An 18,078-nucleotide genomic window follows, 5' to 3' on the forward strand; every position below is an offset into this window, starting at 1 on the left:
TTTTCCTTCTTTCTTGTCTTCTTAATGACTTTTTGCTTTCTTCACGTATTGATGTTCTTAATATCATCCCACAACTCTTCTGGTCTTCAGTCTTTAATGTTTAATGTATCGAATCTGTTCTTTCGATGACCTCTAAATTCAGATGGGATATATTCAAGGTCATATTTTAGCTCTCGTGAACTTGTTTTCATTTTCTTCAGCTTTAGTTTGAATTTGCATGTGAGTAATTGATGTTTAGTTCCACAGTCTGCCCCTGGCAGATGATATGGAGCTTTTGCATTGTCTCTTTCCGCAGATGTAGTCTATTTGATTTCTACGTATTCCATCTGTTGATGTCCATGTATATAGTCATCTCTTTTGCTGTCTAAAGAAGGTATTTGAAATGAACAAATCATTGATTTCATAGAATTCTATCATGCTTTCTCCAGCATCATTTCTATCATCAAGGCCATATTTTCCAACTACTGTTCCTTCCTCTTTGTTCCCAACCTTTGAATTCCAATCACCAGTAATGATCAATACATCTTGATTGCCTGTTTGATCAATTTCAGATTGAAGAAGTTGGTAGAATTCTTCTATTTCATTCTCACCGGCTTTAGTGGTTGGTACGTAAATTTGAATAATAGTGGCATTAACTGGGCTTCCCTGTAGGCGCATGCATATTATCCTATCACAGACAGTGTTGTACCTCATGACTGATCTGGATATGTTCTTTTTGACAATCCTAAATACCACAATTATCAGGTGTCCTATAGAAACTCATCCAAGTATAACAATACTCTAAGACCTCTATTTTATGATGAACAATGTCTTACTTAGTTCAAGCACACTAATTGCTGTTAATTTCAAGTGATTACTAATTATGCTCTGCAGTCATGGTGATGACTGATTTCTCTTTCCTGACTCTAGTAACAGACCTAACCTACTTTAGTAGACTTGTTTCACCACCTTTTTGCTTTTGCTGGGAATGCTGGATTAACCACAGCTAAGTGCTAGAAAAGCATTTATCCTCAATCTGTACCTACAGGAACTTGTTAAATTGAATAGCTAAATTCCTGTACCTGACACACGGCACAACTCCTTCTTCTACTGTCCATACTTAACCAAACATTTGTTGTTGTTGTTAAGTGCCGTCGAGTCAGTTCCGACCCATAGCAACCCTGTACAGGGTTTCCAAGGGTGTAAATCTTTACGGGATTAGAAAGCCTCATCTTTCTCCTGCGGAGCGGCTGGTAGGTTTGAACTGCTGACCTTAAGGTTCGCAGCCCGATTCGTAACCACTACGCTACCAGAGCTCCTAACATAAGAGGTAATAATTTGATTTTTAGAAAATGGTAAGCCCTGTATAATAAAATTCTTAGATAAGTATGTCTCATTAAAGTTGGTTAAATTTATACTGACAGGAAGAATGCATTACTTTAATCAGAAAAGTGCTACTTATCAAAACAGTGAGTGCGTAGGTTAAAGATTGAAAACTGACATCAACATCAGCTTGGAAACAGAGCTGATTAATACACAGAAGAAGCTGGTTTGCTATTTAGCACTGAGATGCCATTTACCTTGTTATCATCCATGACTGTATTTAGTGATTCAATCCACATGGGATCAATATCGCCATCCAGGACTATCCATTTTGGTCCATCATGCATAAGATTGGCTTGTTCTCTCAGAATGGATGAGAAGAGACCTGTAAATTAAGAGTTGTTAGCTGCTATCGAGCCGCTCCGGAACTCATGGTGGCCTCGGGTGTAACTCTACCAACCGTTGTGACGTATGGAGTTTTCACTGGCTGGTTTTCAGAAGCAGATTGCCACTCCTTCCTTCCTATTAAGACTAAACAATCTTAATGTATAACGGAGTCAGGTGTTATCTATTTCTAATGTAAATGTTTAATTTATTTCTACTATAAACTCTTCTGTCAGTTAAATAAAAGTAGTGTACATGGTGCTGTAGGCTAAGCACCTGACTGCAAGGTTGGTTTGAACAGCAAAGTCAGTGGTTCAAACTAAACAGTTTGAAACCCAATACAAGTTTGCTATGAGTCGGAACAGACACAATGGCATGCACCAGCAATAATGAGGAACATAAAACTCATAATTTATCCCAGATGAAGAACTCATTCGTTTGCATGCTCTTTTCCTCACTGTCTATTTTAGACCAAACGTTAATTTATTTGTACTTTCTCTATTTTTCTATAACTATAGTCTACAAGCAAAATTCAAGTACTACAGTATTCTGATGCATTATACATCTCCATGAAAGATAGGGTGACTTGCATTTTATCAAGTTATTGTTACTTAAACAAGACACAAAACATTTCAAATTTATGACCTTTTTTTGTGATTGCTCCATATCTAAGCATTTCTTGGCAGTGGTGTGTTTAACAGCTTTTGATTTTTCCAACTCAATGTCATTTGCTGGTGGTCATGGTGGTAGTGTGCCGTGGAGTTGGTTCTAACTTATAGTGACCCTGTATAGGGTTTGTGAGGCTGTAAATCTTTATGGGAGCAGAAAGTCTCATCTTTCTCTCATGGAGCAGCTGCTGGTAGATTTGAACTGCTGACCTTGTGGTTAGCAGCCCAAGGTGAAACCCACTATGGTACCAGGGCTCCTTCAGTGTACTATTACAGTGAGTAGAATGTTTCAAACACAGGTTTTTGTTTTTTTTTTCTGTGAAGTATTTTGTGCAAAAGCAAGTGGCAGTGTCTGGTGAAACCTGCCACCATGATTCAGGAAAAAAAGCCAGTAAGGAGTTCTGGTAGTGTAGTGGTTACGCATCGGGCTGTGAAATGCAAGGTCAGCAGTTCGAAACTACCAGCTGCTCCACGGGAGAAAGATGAGGCTTTCTGCTCCCGTAAAGATTTATAGCCTTGGAAACCCTGTTCAGGGTCGCTATGGGTAGGAACTGACCTGACGGCACTTAACAACAACAACAACCTTTGCTAGTAGTCACGGATTTGAACTGCTTTCACAGATTTTCAGCATAAATAGGGACCACTTACTCCCCCCACCACAGTCCTTCACAAAAAGTTAGAACCTAGGCCAAGAGAGTAAATTTAGATTGCCCTTTAAGCTAAGGAAATAGTGTATACAAGACAAGAGAACGGAGAATGTACTACTTTAGGTAAGAGCAGCAGAGGGGGTTGCTTCACTGTTATGACATTTGACCAGATGCTTTAAGTACCGGAAGTAAACTGCTCAGACAACTGGAAGAGCTGGTGCAGATGGACAGAAGATCCATGATTGGAAGATGTTTGGCCCATTCCTGGAGTACGAGGTCAGTATGAATGGATTATATGTGGTAACTGAAGGGCCAATCGACCAAGCAGTTCCCACTGAGGATTCTGAGACAGGGTGACTCCAAGTGTCCAGGCAGAACTGCACTCCAGCCAGTTTTCAATGGCTGATGTTTTGGAAGTACATTGCCGGGTCTTTCTTCCAAAGCCTCTGGGTGGGTTTGAACCTCCAACCTTCAGTTAACAGCCAACACACAGTTATGCTACCCAGATTCTCCAAGTGAAGGGCAGAGGGCAGGAGATGAGGTCAGAGATAGGGAAGGGGGGAAAAGTGGGGATACTAATCACATAGAGCCTTTTGGGCTGAAGAAAAAAAGTATTTTAAGGATGGTCAGAACCCACTGGAAACTGAAAGTGGAGAAAAATACTTTGAAGAAAGCCCTCTGCTGTGTGGGGAATGAACTGGAGGGATGCAGGGAGGGGATAACTGTTGTGTAAAAGGCAAGAGATAATGGCAACTTGGACTAGCGTGGTTGACAAGCGTTACTATCTAAATAGGAATGTGTGTGCATTCCTATAGGATTTGCTTTTTGAGTGGATCTAGGAATCCTGGTATGGTGCTGTAGAATCAGCACTAGACTGCAAACCAGAAGGTTGACACTTCAAACCAAGCAGCTCCTCCTAGGAAACACTATACAGGGTCTTACAAATTGGGCTGCTAACCTCAAGGTCGGCAGTTCGAAACTACCGGCTGTTCCATGGGAAAAAGATGAGGCTTTCTGCTCCCGTAAAGACTTGCAGCCTCAGAAACCCCTTGCAGGGTCACTATGAGTCGGAACCGACTCCACAATACTTAACAACAACATGAGTCACGGAACTGACTTGACAGAACTTAACAAGAGTGTGTAATAAGGAACCAGACTTCAAGGATGAGGTCAAGATTAGTCCATTTTCTGAAGTGTGAAGTCATGCTAGAGTTTACCATAGGGCAGGAAACATGACCCCAGGACATTTGTACCTGGCCCCTAGAACCCGCCTTCTACTATTGTTATTAAGAGCCCTTGAGTTGGTTTTGACTCACAGCAATCCTGTATAGGGTTTCTGAGGAGCATCTGGTGAGTTTGAACTACCGACTTTGAGGTTCCAATGACCTTGCAGTCCAGTGTTTATCCTACAGCGCCACACAGGAGTATTGTTTAGTGCCAACAAATAAGTTCTGACTCATAGTGATCCTGTATTAGGTTTCCAAGGAGCGGCTGCTTGATTTGAACTGCCAACCATCTGATTTGCAGTCCAGTGCTGATCCTACAGCATCATACCAGAACTTTAAGGTACCTTATAAACATCTTCTGGGGCCTTCATGTTGACTTCTCTGCTGGTTTATAAGGCACCCTGGCATAACTAACGTCGGATAAAATGCACAGTTCTGAGTACAAATCTGCTGAATGCAATTTAACCACTTCTCAAATCTATTTTTAATTTACAGGCTATAAATGCTGTTTTGAACTGCTGTATTTCAATAACATACACAGACAGTAAATCTGTGACTATGGCTAAAATTTGCTTGAACTGAAAAGTGGCATTCTGGATAGAAATAAAAGGAAATTTTAACACTTCAGAAGAGGAAACACCACTTGCCGTCTTTCCATTCCCGGGTAGCATGATGTATGAAACCAAAGAGTTCATCTGTTATCACAGCTTTAGGGTTTAAGTCATTCCAAGTGGGTTTCTGTTTCAAGTTAGCATATGTTCGGTTTAGTGTTCTCAAAATCTAAGGGGAAGAAGGAAAAGAGTTGAGAAAATTAATACTAATTTAAGCCAAATGAAAAGAAAAAAGAATTCTGAAGGATTCTTCTTCCTCATTATATATTTCTAGATATTCTGTGTGTGCACTGAGCTTGAAATTGGTAGAAATAGATAAGTAGATGTTGTGTCGTTGTTAAGTGCTGTTGAGTCGATTCCAACCCATAGCAACCCTGTATAGGGTTTCCAAGGAGCAGCTGGTGACCTTGCAGTTCAAACGGCTTTGCAGTCTGGCGCATTAGCCCACAGCGCCGTACCAGGACTCCGTACAGTGATTTTCATTGTCTTGAAAAAAATTTAATCCTACAATCTCTTCTTGTTGTTGTGAAGTGCCGTCGAGTCGATTCCGACCCATAGCGACCCTGTATAGGGTTTCCGAGGAGCAGCTGGTGAGCTTGAACTGCCGATCTTGCAGTTCAAACGGCTTTGCAGTCTGGAGCATTAACCTACAGCGCCACACCAGGACTCCCAGTTCACTTGATTCTTTGAACGATTTGGGTTAGATTAAGTCACTTTGCCATTTGAGATTTTAAGTCTTGTGTACAGAGTGAAGGACTATATCTCATTTAGTACTGCGTTCGTGCTTATAAAATGAACCCTGCCTGAATTATTTTGATTACTTGTTCTCAAAATGTAGCATACGTTAGAACCACCACTAGGGGGCCGTCAAAAAAAAAACCCACGGACTGCCAGTTCACCCTGTATTTACTAAATTCAGTAGACAACAACCGGTTGGGCTTATCATTTGCATTTCTAGCAACCTCCTAGGTGATGCTAGTGATGCTGGTGCAGACATGTTTGGGGCCTAGTGATCTAGAGCAGGGGTTCCAGACCAGAGCATGTCATCATTAAGGGTAGAGGGCTCTGCTACTGGCATGTGGTGCACAGAGGCCAGGGATGCTGCTACACATCCCATGATGAACAGAACAGTTCCACAACAAGCCCTGATCTAGACAATCAAAAAAAAAAAACTTGGAGGACAAGAACTCACTTGGTAGTAACTCAGTGTATGTGCAGCGACTTAATTGATGCCTTTACTCAAATTGGTGTCTTAACCCCTACTTTTTGCATTCTCTGAAATGTCACAGTTTTGTTCTATATATTTCTCATCCTGACCTACTCATAGGGGCTCTGAGGGATGGCTCAACAATTGCCAAACATTGGGGAAGAGTAAGTTGCTAAATAGCATGGGCCTGAGCGTTAATGTTCTCATTCTGTCCACTTAAATAAATGTTGAAGATAACAAAATTGGAGATGACTAGATGAATGAATCTGCTAGTCATATACGTGCCTATCTGGATAATCATCTAGATGACCAGATGAAAGAAGGAGTCCTGGTGTGGCACCTGTGGATTAATGTGCCAGACTGTAAAGCCATTTGAACTGCTAGGTCGGTGGTTCAAGCTTACCAGCTGCTCCTAGGAAACCCAATACAGGGTCACTATGGGTTGGAATTGACTCACCTACACTTAACAACAACAAAGATGAAAGAAAATGAGTGCCTTAGGAATATGAAACTTATATTTTTAGAAATCATTAATCTACTGGAAATTACAGAATTTAATTTTATCCTTCCTTGAACCCTGGCCAACAACTGAAATGTAATCTAACAAAATAATTATAGGATTTCCAATTTTCTACTTTAATATTTCAATTATGTTTTTCTCTAGGAAAAAAGCTTGTACAGAGCTTTCTTTTACTGTTCCACTTTGGGTTACAATCTAAATACTGGCAAGTTCTAAATACACCCATTTTCTAAAGTCTCATTTGATTATTTTTAGTCATTGGCGACTCAATATGCTTATCTCCAAACACCCTGAATTAAAACACATGTAGTTCTGCATATACTGTCTTCAAAAAAAGTAAGTATGTTGCCAGTAAGACCACACAGAATCAAGCAGTGACCTAAAAATGGGGAACTAAAAATACCCGCAGCATATCATTATTGTGTACAGTAAATCCTATGTGAAATGCACCTACAATTAAAAACAACAAAATACATTGCCATCGAGTTGATTCAGACTCATAACGAGCCAACTGGACAAAGCAGAACTTTTCCAGAGGGTTTCTGAGGCTGTAAATCTTTACGGACACACATCTTTCTCACGTGGATCAGCTAGTGGATTTGAACCACTGACCTTTTAGTTAGCAGATCATTGCTGAACCCACTGTGCCCCCAAGGAAAGATTCCTCTAAAACTGTGATTTTTTGTTGCTTCCCTTTCACTTCAATTATTGCTTTGGCCCTGGCGGTGGTGGTGATGTGCCGTGGAGTGGTTTAAACTCATAGAGACCCTGCATAGTGTTTCCGAGGCTGTGAATCTTTACGGGAGCAGAAAGCCTCACCTTTCTCCCATGGAACAGCTGGTAGCTTCAAATGAGCTAAACCTTGGGGTTAACAGCCTGACTCATAACCACTATGCTACCAGAGCTCCTTGCTTTGGCATTACAGAGGGCTATATTATTCAAAGAGTTTTGAATAGAAATATTTTGGATTGCTTTTCTTAATGATGTGGGGTGTAGAATCTAGGATGGCTTGGGAAAGAAAAAAAAAAAAAAAGTAGTCTGGGTAAAACTAATAAACTCCTGCAAGTCAGATATCTTCTTCTATAGTCTTTTAGGGTATTTTCCTTGGATAGAAGAGTTCAGATGTAATAACTGAAAGATGAAGAACGTAGGAGGGCATAAATCTAAACACAGAAAGAGGCTGCTAAATACTTTATGTGGAAAGCCCAATCTTCACCTAAGCTTTCTCATCCTGTGTGAACTCAACCCTACCTGTTTGCAACCCTACCATGTGCCAATAGTGTTAATTGATTAAAAAAATAAGAGGCTTAGATTGTACTGAAAATTATGGCTGATGTCACTGAGGGGAATTATTTAAAATAACATTGAAAACAGCACCTCCCTCCCTGAAAAAAAAACAACAGCAACAAACAATTGGTCCTTTTATGGCTGAAAATTGGTTCTTTCATACCTTACTTTTACCTGTGCCCGCATTGCCAACCACAAAGACACAGTGCCGTACAGCCAACAGTTCCTCAAGCTGGACCACCTGCAGGGTGAACAGTTGGCCACCTTTAATCAGTTGTTGGTAAAAGGATAAAACTACTCATTGTTGTCCAACTCTCCTTTCCTTCCAACCCAAGACAGTCCCTATAGACATATTCAGGGGAAGTTAAAACCAACCTCAAGTAGAAACTATAGTTGGGTCCTGGATCTCCACAGAGAACACAGGAGGAAGAACCGTGTCAAACCATTATTTCTGGAGTCATTAAAGCACCAGAGAAGTTCTGTTCATAGCAGGGGTTGCTTGTTACAAAACTAATTACTCTTCATGAGGTGTTGAGTCAGATTGTCAGATGGTCAGATGAAGTATTATCATCTGCAACTGAGTAATGGCACAGCTGCCGAAAGTTTACAAATGAATGCCAATGTGGATGTTTAATATTCATGTATCCACCAAGTCCAAATGCGGAAAGCATGTGTGTAAGTCTTATGATTTGTCAGATATCTTCATAAGTTGTTCTCATAAATGTTGACATTTCTTCCCCACTGAAAGCATGTACTAATGATTTTAGTCCCATCTTATTCTAAAATGAAGGGGGGTGTTGTTATTAAATGCCATCAAGTCGGTTCCGAATCAAAGAGACCATGTATAGGGTTTCCGAGGAGCAGCTGATAGGCTTGAACTGCCAATCTTTGGGTTAGTAGTCCAGCATTTATCCTACAGTGCCACATCAGGAGGGTAGAGAAAAAAAGAAATTTTTGGTGCATGTCACCAAATACCTGTAAGTTTTCTAAAGTGATTAAAGGTATGCTTAACATTTAAAGCCATGGTTTAATCCTATCTGTGTTTTTACCTTCTCACAGAAAGAGACGATAAAGCATTTACTTTTATTAACTTTAGCAAGTACTGTCACATCAGAATGTCTTCAAAGTATATAGTTAAAATGGAATGAAAGTCAGTGTGTGTTGTAAGTTGAGTCCTAGTGTGGCACTGTAGGATAAGCCCTGGGCTGCAAGTTCAGTCTGAACCACAAGGCTGGCACTTCAAACTCACCAGCCACTCCTAGGAAACCCTATACATTCAGGATTAGTATTAGCCTACTCAACAACACATAAAAACAACAACAAATATAAGTTGGTGTTTTGGTTTAGTAGTACTAAACTACAGTGATTTTCATGGAAAATCCCAAAGACTTCCATGAGAAAACAATGATCCTTTTACTTTGAGGATGAAGCTCTCCTCAGGCTGCAGGCGGAGCTCCAGGGTGGACTGCCTGACCATCTGTTCAAAGTGCGGTATCCTCTTCCGGGGCACTTCCAGGGCAGGAAACAGGTCACTGACCAGGCCCAGGAACACCGGGATGTCATCAGTCACGATTTTAGGCATATTGAAATCTCTCAGTGCTCTCATAAGAACCTAGAAAGGAAAATCGAAAATTTATGATTAAAAAGCCAATACAAGATCTAACCAACACACAACTAACCAAAGAAGTTATTTTTAACCCTCTTCTCTAAAGCATATGTATTAATACTGTTCTCTACTAGGGTGTGTTCTATTTTTAAAAACAAACAAATAAACAAAAGCCACTTGTTACGGAGTCATTTCTAACTCATGATGAGCCATGTGTGTCTGAGTAGAACTGTGCTCCATAGGGTTTCCAATGACTGATTTTTCAAAAGAGATCCCCACGCTCTCAGTCTGAGGTACCTCTTAGTGGACTCAAACCATCAACCTTTCAGTGAGCAGCTGAGCACAGCATCCATGCGCACCATCCAGGGACTCAGCTGCATTTATAGAAAGGTTCAATGCTTACAAATTATTACGCCATGCAATACAACAAACCAACCTCAGAATGAAATCTGTGCAGAGGCCTTGCCAAATGAACTGTTTTTGATCTTGAGAAAGAGTCAGAGACTCTTCTCTCTGTAATATACGAACTCTAGGATGTAAATGAACCAATCCCATCTGATCATTGTGCTCGAACCTCAAAATATTTTTAATTTTAATTTTTTAAATCTATCGGGGGTAATTCAAAAACCAGTATGACTTCAACAGAAAGAGTTGTATTTCAACAACAATAACAAAACATAAGGAAAACAATAACTGAGAGAAAACCTTAACTATGAATTGTGACTAAGAAGAAAAGGGTGATATTGGAAAAGCAGAAAATCACATTTTAAAAAATCTCATAAAAAAAAATCTTAGAGGAATAGATTTTGTTTTCTATTTCTCAAACTATATTGCTTGTATACAGTAGTCTATAACCATTTATCTCACAACTTACTAAGGACAAGTGCATGAGGCAGATGGTATTTTTTTCTACTCAGAAAGGATAGTAAACATTTTCTTAGAAGCTTTGGGTGACCAGCATGTTGGCAATCATCGTTTCTCTTCCATTCTTCATGTCTAATCCTACAACCTATGAAATGTACATACTTTACCCATTCTACTGACTTTTTCAAGTTTAACATTCCAACTCCATCGTATTTCCTCTATTGTATTTTTTAAACGTTCCTCACAGGAAATCAAGCTGTTATTGTGGAATTACCATATTTTTATACAAATAACACGTGAGTTATACAGTTTTTGCAAACTGTGCAAACCCCTCGTGCATTAGCTTCCTATTCATGCTATGAGTATTATTTGCATGTACTTGCTGTTTCCGTGGGTTCACTAGATGCAAAACAGTATACTTGATTATGACCTTTAAAATACTTTTTGTGGTTGAATTTCATAAGCACTTACAAAATCACATTTTATTTCCTATATTCATATCCTTGTACTCAAGAACACTTGTGGCCTTTTATAACATAAGAAATGCCAGTCCTCAAAATACACTACGTTAAAAACAGATGCTACATTTTTTAGAACCATTCTATGCATAATACACCCTCCAGGTATATACTTCCACTTATATGGAACCATTTAGTGCCTCATACAACAAAATCATATTAGCACAGAAGTACCTGATCTTCAGGCCTATTTTTATCTCCTCGTCTCAGGGAGCCAGCTACAACCAAGACAGACTTAATAGCACGAAGTCCCCAATCATAATGATCCTGAAATCAAAACATAGGTACACTTCCTCAAAATTTTGTAAGAGAATAAGATTACCACTATACAAGTAAAAGCCCAAAGTGCAAAACAGTGCAGACAAGCACATACGTTAAAGTTTTCTTAAAACAGTATTTCCATCTGTTTTAAGATTGGAATTCTGAAAACCAGGCCTTTGCAGCATCCTTCTGTTTCTTGTGCCTACTTCTCTGCCTGGGTCAGTAAATCTCTTCTTTCTATAACATTTAATTGCAGTATTTGCCCAATGCACCGTCTCCCTTGCTCTTTTCTCAATCAACCTTCTAACTCACGTATTTCCACCTCTTTCAACCATAAGCGCATTTCTCTAATTGTCCAGTGACCACCTGACTTTACCAACTTCATATTTGATTGCCCTAATTACTCTTTTAATCATTTTGGTGCCCCTGCCTTGATGCTGACACTTACTATAGTAAAATCTGTATGAAAATTCAATTATAAACCAGTATCTCCATTGTATCCCTAATATGGATTTCTCTCTCAGGCTCTGACCTCCTGAGGGTCGATTCTCACATCTTATCCACTACTGTTTTCTAGGGTTAGAACAGACTGGGTGCTCAGTAAAGGTCTGCTGAATTAACTCACTGATTAGATGTGACTGGTTATGACCATTTTATGTGCCAACTTGGCTAGGTTATGGGACCCAGTTGCTTGGCCAAAACTCCATCTAAATGTTGCCATGAAGGTATTTCATAGATGTGGTTAACATTTACAAGTTACCTGTAAGTAACAGAAATTATTCTTGATAATGTGGGTGGGACTCATCCAATCAGATGAAGGTCTTCCCAGCAAAAACAGGCTTCTGAGAGAGATCCTCCCTGAATTTCCAAATTGTGAGATTGATGTTAAGATCTTAGACTTGCCAGTCTCTACAACTTTGTGGCCAATTTGTTCACACACACACACACACAGACACACACACACAATTTTCTCCTATTGATTCAATTTCTCTGTAGAATACTTTGGGTCCCAGCTACAATACACCGAGGGACAGCCCATCTCTGAAATGTCCCACAACTGTGCTTGTGGGAAAGTCAATCTTACAAGCTCAGTGTCATCAAACTGGCAGACAAATGTTAAACAGGTCTACTGCACAAGGTTGTGGTAAGAGTAAAATGAATTAATGTGAGTAAAAATGTTTTGTGGGAAGTGAATCAATGTATTGTTGTTGTCGGTACCAACTCATAGCGACCTTATGCACAACAGAAAAAAACACTGCCTGGTCCTGGGCCAACCTTATAATTGTTGCCATGCTTAAGCTCACTGATGCAGCCACTTTGCCAATGCATCTCGCTGGGGGTCTTCCTTTTTTTCTCTGACCCTCCACCTTACCAAACATGATATCCTTCTCCAGCAACTGGTCCCTCCTGACAATATGTTAGAAGTATGAAAGAGGAAGTTTGGCCATCTTGGCCTCCAAGGAATACTCTTGTCTGCACTTCTTCCAACACAGATCTGTTTGTTCTTTTGGCAGCCCATAGAACTCTCAACATTCTCCTTCAACACCATAACTCAAATGCATCAATTTTTCTATCGTCTTCTTTATTCACTGTCCAGCTTTCGCATGCATATGAGGTTATTGAAAATACCATATATACATATATCCTTTAGTCTAGTACTGGATAATGAAATTCATTTAGTGAGTCTTGACCACCATTTTTGGATAATAAAATAGACCAGAATGTCAGGAAATTTACCACAGTGTATTGCAAATAAAGTGTTTGGTTAAAACATTTTGTTTCTATTATGTATATGTGCATGGGCATGCATGCTGAGTTTCCATAGAAAAAAAATATTTTTAAATGTGGCCCATGATCAAAATAATTAGATTTAGACTTTCAGAAGGAAGCAGAATGGAGAAGATCAAAGTTTAGAGGGGAAAGGAGATTAAAGGGGGTCAAATCATGGCAATAAGAGTACAGATGGAGAGGATGCAAGAAAAATTCTTAACACAATTTAAGAAGATGTAGGGACCTTCCCAAACATTTAAACATTGCCAAAAGAGAAAAAAAAAAAGCTAAAATAACCATTTTTATCATTCCTTTGGCCAAAAACATTCAGGATATTAATCCAAGAGGCTTGAAAGCAGAGTCTCAAATAGACACACATATACACCAACGTTCACTGCAGTTATTATTCACAATAGCCCAAAGGTGGACACAACCCAAGTGTCTATCAAAAGATAAATGGATCAACAAAATCCATACAATAGATATTATTCAGCCACAAAAGGAATGAAATTTGGTTATAGGCCACAACATCAATTACCTTGAAAACACTGAGTTAGACACAAAAAGAGCAAATATTGTATGATCCCACTTTGAAGAAATATCTAGATTTAGCAGATGACCTAAGTTTATTAATGGTTACTAGGGACTGAAAGAAGGGAAGCATAGGAGTTACTATTGAAAAGGTTCTAATCCGCTGTTTAGCATGATGAAAATCTTTAGAAATAACTGTAATAGTGACCCAACTTTGGGGATGTAATAAGTAATGTCACTGACTTGTACACCTAAAAGTTGGTTAAAATGGCAAACTTCTTTTTACACATATTTTATCACAATAATTTTTTTTAAAGGGAAATTTCCAAGGATTCTTCTCAATCATCCTGTAGCTTAGGAAACATGCTAGTGAACTTTGTCTTAATTTAGCTCTGCTATGCTGGCCAGCTCTCTTCGTCCTCATCTTATTCAAGTAATGGAGAACTCTTTTTCTGTTTTCCCTATCTTCCTAGCAACTTGCACTTGAGGCTGGCTACAAGTGCCTTGAAAGGATTAGAAAGACCTGAATTTAAATCTTGTCTCTACCATTGGCTAGCTGTAGATTTTGGGCAGGTTACTTCACTTAGTTTCATCATTTGCAAAATGGGGCTAATGACACCCAACTCATAAGCTTGTAAAGACTTAGAAAAATAATACATGGTAGCATAGTGGTTACGAATCAGGCTGCGAACCATAAGGTCAGAAGTTTGAAACTACCGGCTGTTCCATGGGAGAAAGATGAGGCTTTCTGCTCCCGTAAAGATTTACAGCCCCGGAAACCCTGTACAGGGTCGCTTTGAGTCGGTTCCGGCACATAACGACCACCACACCACCTGCTCCATAAATATCAGTTCCTTTTTTCCTTGGAATTCCAACAATCTTTTCCTCCTCTACTCTCTTTCCATTTTTATTTCATGTAAAGCAAGTTATCTGAAGTCAGAAATCTGGCTGCTTGTTATGTTTGCTTTGTTTCTTACCCCTTTCATTGTCAGCAATAAACACATTACTTGATTTTAGTAGATGCTCACTAAACGATTAAACATAACTGAATAGATGTAGTTGCAATTACATGTTCCCTGGGTTCAATGTCATATTGTTCTTCTGACTTTTTCCATTATAAAATTAAAATAGACTCATTACTATTTTAAATAGAGAATATAAACTAGAATGAAGAGGAAAATAAAAGTACCTATAATTTTACTACTCAAAGACAACTGTGAAAAACTACAATATATTTTCTAATCATTTTATGTTGTTGTCGTCATTGTTAAGTGCCATTGAGTTGGTTCTGATTCATAGTAACCCTACATATAGTTTCTGAGGACCAACTGGTGGGTTTGAACTGCCACCCTTTCGGTTAGCAGTTCAGAGCTTAACTTACAGTGCCACACCAGGACTCCAGTCATTTTCTATGTATACAAAATATATCATGTATAATATAAAATGTGCAATTTCAGATCACATCTACCTTTTGTATATAACACTGCCATCAATGTTTCACCACAATATTAAATTTAGCATAATTTACCCCCAAATGTCAATTTGTACTTATTCAAAGGTCAACATGGATTTGTCGCTCAGATTTCACATCTCACCCCAAAAATTAGTAAGTTAAAATGGATACATATGACAACACAGTAAGCTAGGGGGTTCTAGTTGTATTGTCTTAATATTTTCCTTATGGGACAGTTGCAGAATAATGTTACCAGGAAATAAAGAATGGTCACTAAAAGACCCAATGTCAAAGGTGACCACAAACTGAATTTAAAATACTGATGTGATTTTTATGCATTTTTTTTGGCTGAACAGCAACTTCACTGACCCTTCCATAAGTTCATGATTAGAGGCTAGAGAGCAAGTGTGTTGGCTTGACCCATTTCAGGAACTAGGAAATTGTAGAGCAAAAGGAAGGGGGAAAATGCCAACCCTGCTTTCAAATCAAGGATTACCAACAGATGAGAAGGTTTTCATTTAGCATTTCTTGAGGTGTTCTTCAGAAAATTAACTCTGCTTCCCCTCTTAGGAACACTCTTTCCCTGTCTTACTACAAAATAATATCCCCATTAAGAAAAGACAGCACCTATACACAACCCTGGAACATAATCTGAGACTATGGCCCTTGACCACCCTTCAGGTTTACAATGGAAACCACCCTCATGGCCCAATTTTCAGCCAGGCAGTATAGGTATATAGGGGACAACAACACTAGTAAGGTATGCTCACCATGGAATGGTGAATCAGTCCAAATCAAAGGAATAGCATTTACCTAGGGACAAAGTTGAGAAGGGATGGGAAAGGGAGTAGAATGGAAGCAGGAACCACAGGCAGGAAATGGGATAACTGTTGTTGCATGGAGGATATTGTAATAAGTAAGGTGAAACAAAGTATATGATTTGCTGAATGGAAAACTGATGATCTTCTGCATAAACCTTCACTTAATTCGTAAGAAAAAGTTTAAAAACAAAAGGGAAGGTACCACAAAATTACACTTATAAATATAACACTGATGAAGTTTAAGGACATTCACATAGCCCATTGATAAAAAGTGTTAAATACAAATAAAACATTACAAACAAAAGGCTTCCAATTTAATTTCTCTAATATAATTTCACAAATAATAAGAAACAGGTTTTTAACATTTTAAGGAAAATGTGTAACTGCAATTAGAATGATAATTTACTCAGCATCCACACTTCAAAAGTTGTTTTAACATAAAGTAAAAATCAAGAAAAAGATAGCAAAAGGCTCCTCCTCACCTGCTTGGAAAGGAGTTCCCTGCAGAGCCTGTACAACGTAATATACTTTCGGGCTAATGAGCGCGCGTCCACAAAACCTTCAGCAACTAACATGATTTCACAGATTAGCTCAATGTCTGGAGTCACCATAGCACAGGGTCTAAAAAGTAAACACACAATTTAGTTTTAAAATGTGATACAGTAATAAGTACAAGCTGCCGAAATCATGTGATTCATTTGTACCAACATCCTAACCGTTCCCAAACAGGTCACAATTACCTCTGGTAAATCATAGCTAAAAAGAGCCTTTATGTCAACTCAAATGTGTCCAATTAGTTACTGAGATATAGAAAAAGATGGAAAGTCTGGAAGTGGAGAAGCCCTCTTATGGGAGTTTAAAGAAAATTTGTGGATATGTTTTGCAAAGTTTAGTGCAGAGATATGAGCAGTGACTTTCTGTGCTCGAGGCTGGTCAGTGGGAACCCCCAAAATAGTTTCCATGGTAAATAAGCTCATTATGGTCAAATTCAAGTTATCAACATGACATCACTAAACATGGAGCTTGGAAAGAGACATGTCATAGCACAATAGAAGTAAATAACTGAAATGCATAAATATTAGTAACATTTAGTAAATTAATAAGGAATTGATGACTTTTGAGTATTTACTACCTTTATTTTTAGTGTAGTGTGTTTAACTGAAAGTTATTAATGTAATCAGGCCAAATTTAGTTATGAGCTTGCAAAATCCATGAAAACTGAATCATCAGCTCTCCTAAGTTAGTATAGGTCTCTTAGCATGCCACTGACAGAAGCCAACTTGATAAGCTTCTCAGGTGAACATTTAGGAAAACACAGCTTTCAAATTTCTTCTTGCATCACCTTCAAAAAGTTAAAAGTTGTCCCCCAAAGACAACTGCCATTAACAGCAATGTTTGAAAAAAACCATTTAATTAAGTCAAGTGCAAAGAAGAAGCAAGAGTAAATAAGTCAATTATTTCTAGACATCCTAAGTATACACTCCACTAATAGTCACATACCAGTTCTGTAAATATAATTAGTCTAATTCACACCTTTCGAATTGTTTATTCCCCAGCATTTCCTTGGATCTAGTGATTGAAAATCTCTTCTATTTGAGCTGGCTTCTTATTTTTTCTCTGCATGTTTTACTCTTTACTTCTGAGAGGAGAAGTAAAGATGAAGAGTAACTGCAGTAAACACTAGCAAATTTATTTATTTTACACTTACAAAATTAAATTAAATCCTGAGGTACAGCAAAACAACCAACAGTGGCATCTTGAAATTTCTCAGGCAGCTTTGAAGGCAAGAAGCTGAAGAAAGGACATTAAAGTCATACTCATATTAGGCTGAAGATTTTTTATTTTCCTTCTCTCCCTCCTCTCCCTTTTCTGCTTATAGACTGCAATATTCAGTCTAGTTTTGTCTTTTTTGTTGTTGTTGTTGTTGTTGATTTTTTTGGTATTTAAATTTTTTTTTTGTCTTTTTCTTGCTGGTGCTGTTTTGCTGTTTTATGTTCCCCCTTCTACATTTGAGGGACTCTTTACCTATATTACCCAAGAAGAGACAGCAACTGCTGCCATATAGTCAAGTTACAATCACACTCCTATAAAACACCAAAACCCAGGCAAGAACCAATATTAACTGCCATTACCAGGGAGGCAGACAAGTTCTGTGAAAGTTACTCGGAGAGTTAAGTAATAAGAAGAGTGAAAACGGAAGACCATATCCTGATCACATCTACCTGGAAGCAATCAGAAAGCATAAAAAACACCAAACCACATACTCAATTATGTATTAAGGCCATAGATAAACAATAAACATGTCCAGAAAGCTAAAGCAGATGACTATATCAGCACATGTCCAGAAACAAGATAAAATGTCCAAGACAAATGACCTAGAGGTAGACCTGGACTACATTCTG

General features: G+C 38.6%; 1 protein-coding gene across 1 annotated transcript in view; it reads right to left on the reverse strand.

Moving 5' to 3' along the window:
• The window catches only part of DNAH11 (dynein, axonemal, heavy chain 11), a 436,577-nt gene that overhangs the window by 250,165 nt on the left and 168,334 nt on the right, over positions 1–18,078 (reverse strand). The window contains 6 exon segments of the mRNA XM_006832223.1: positions 1,560–1,708; positions 4,851–5,007; positions 8,016–8,093; positions 9,270–9,464; positions 11,015–11,107; positions 16,159–16,297. Of these exon segments, the coding sequence (XP_006832286.1) occupies positions 1,560–1,708; positions 4,851–5,007; positions 8,016–8,093; positions 9,270–9,464; positions 11,015–11,107; positions 16,159–16,297 (811 nt within the window).

The sequence above is a fragment of the Chrysochloris asiatica genome, unplaced genomic scaffold, assembly GCF_000296735.1.
Source record: "Chrysochloris asiatica unplaced genomic scaffold, ChrAsi1.0 scaffold00006, whole genome shotgun sequence".
NCBI classification, from domain to species: domain Eukaryota; kingdom Metazoa; phylum Chordata; class Mammalia; order Afrosoricida; family Chrysochloridae; genus Chrysochloris; species Chrysochloris asiatica.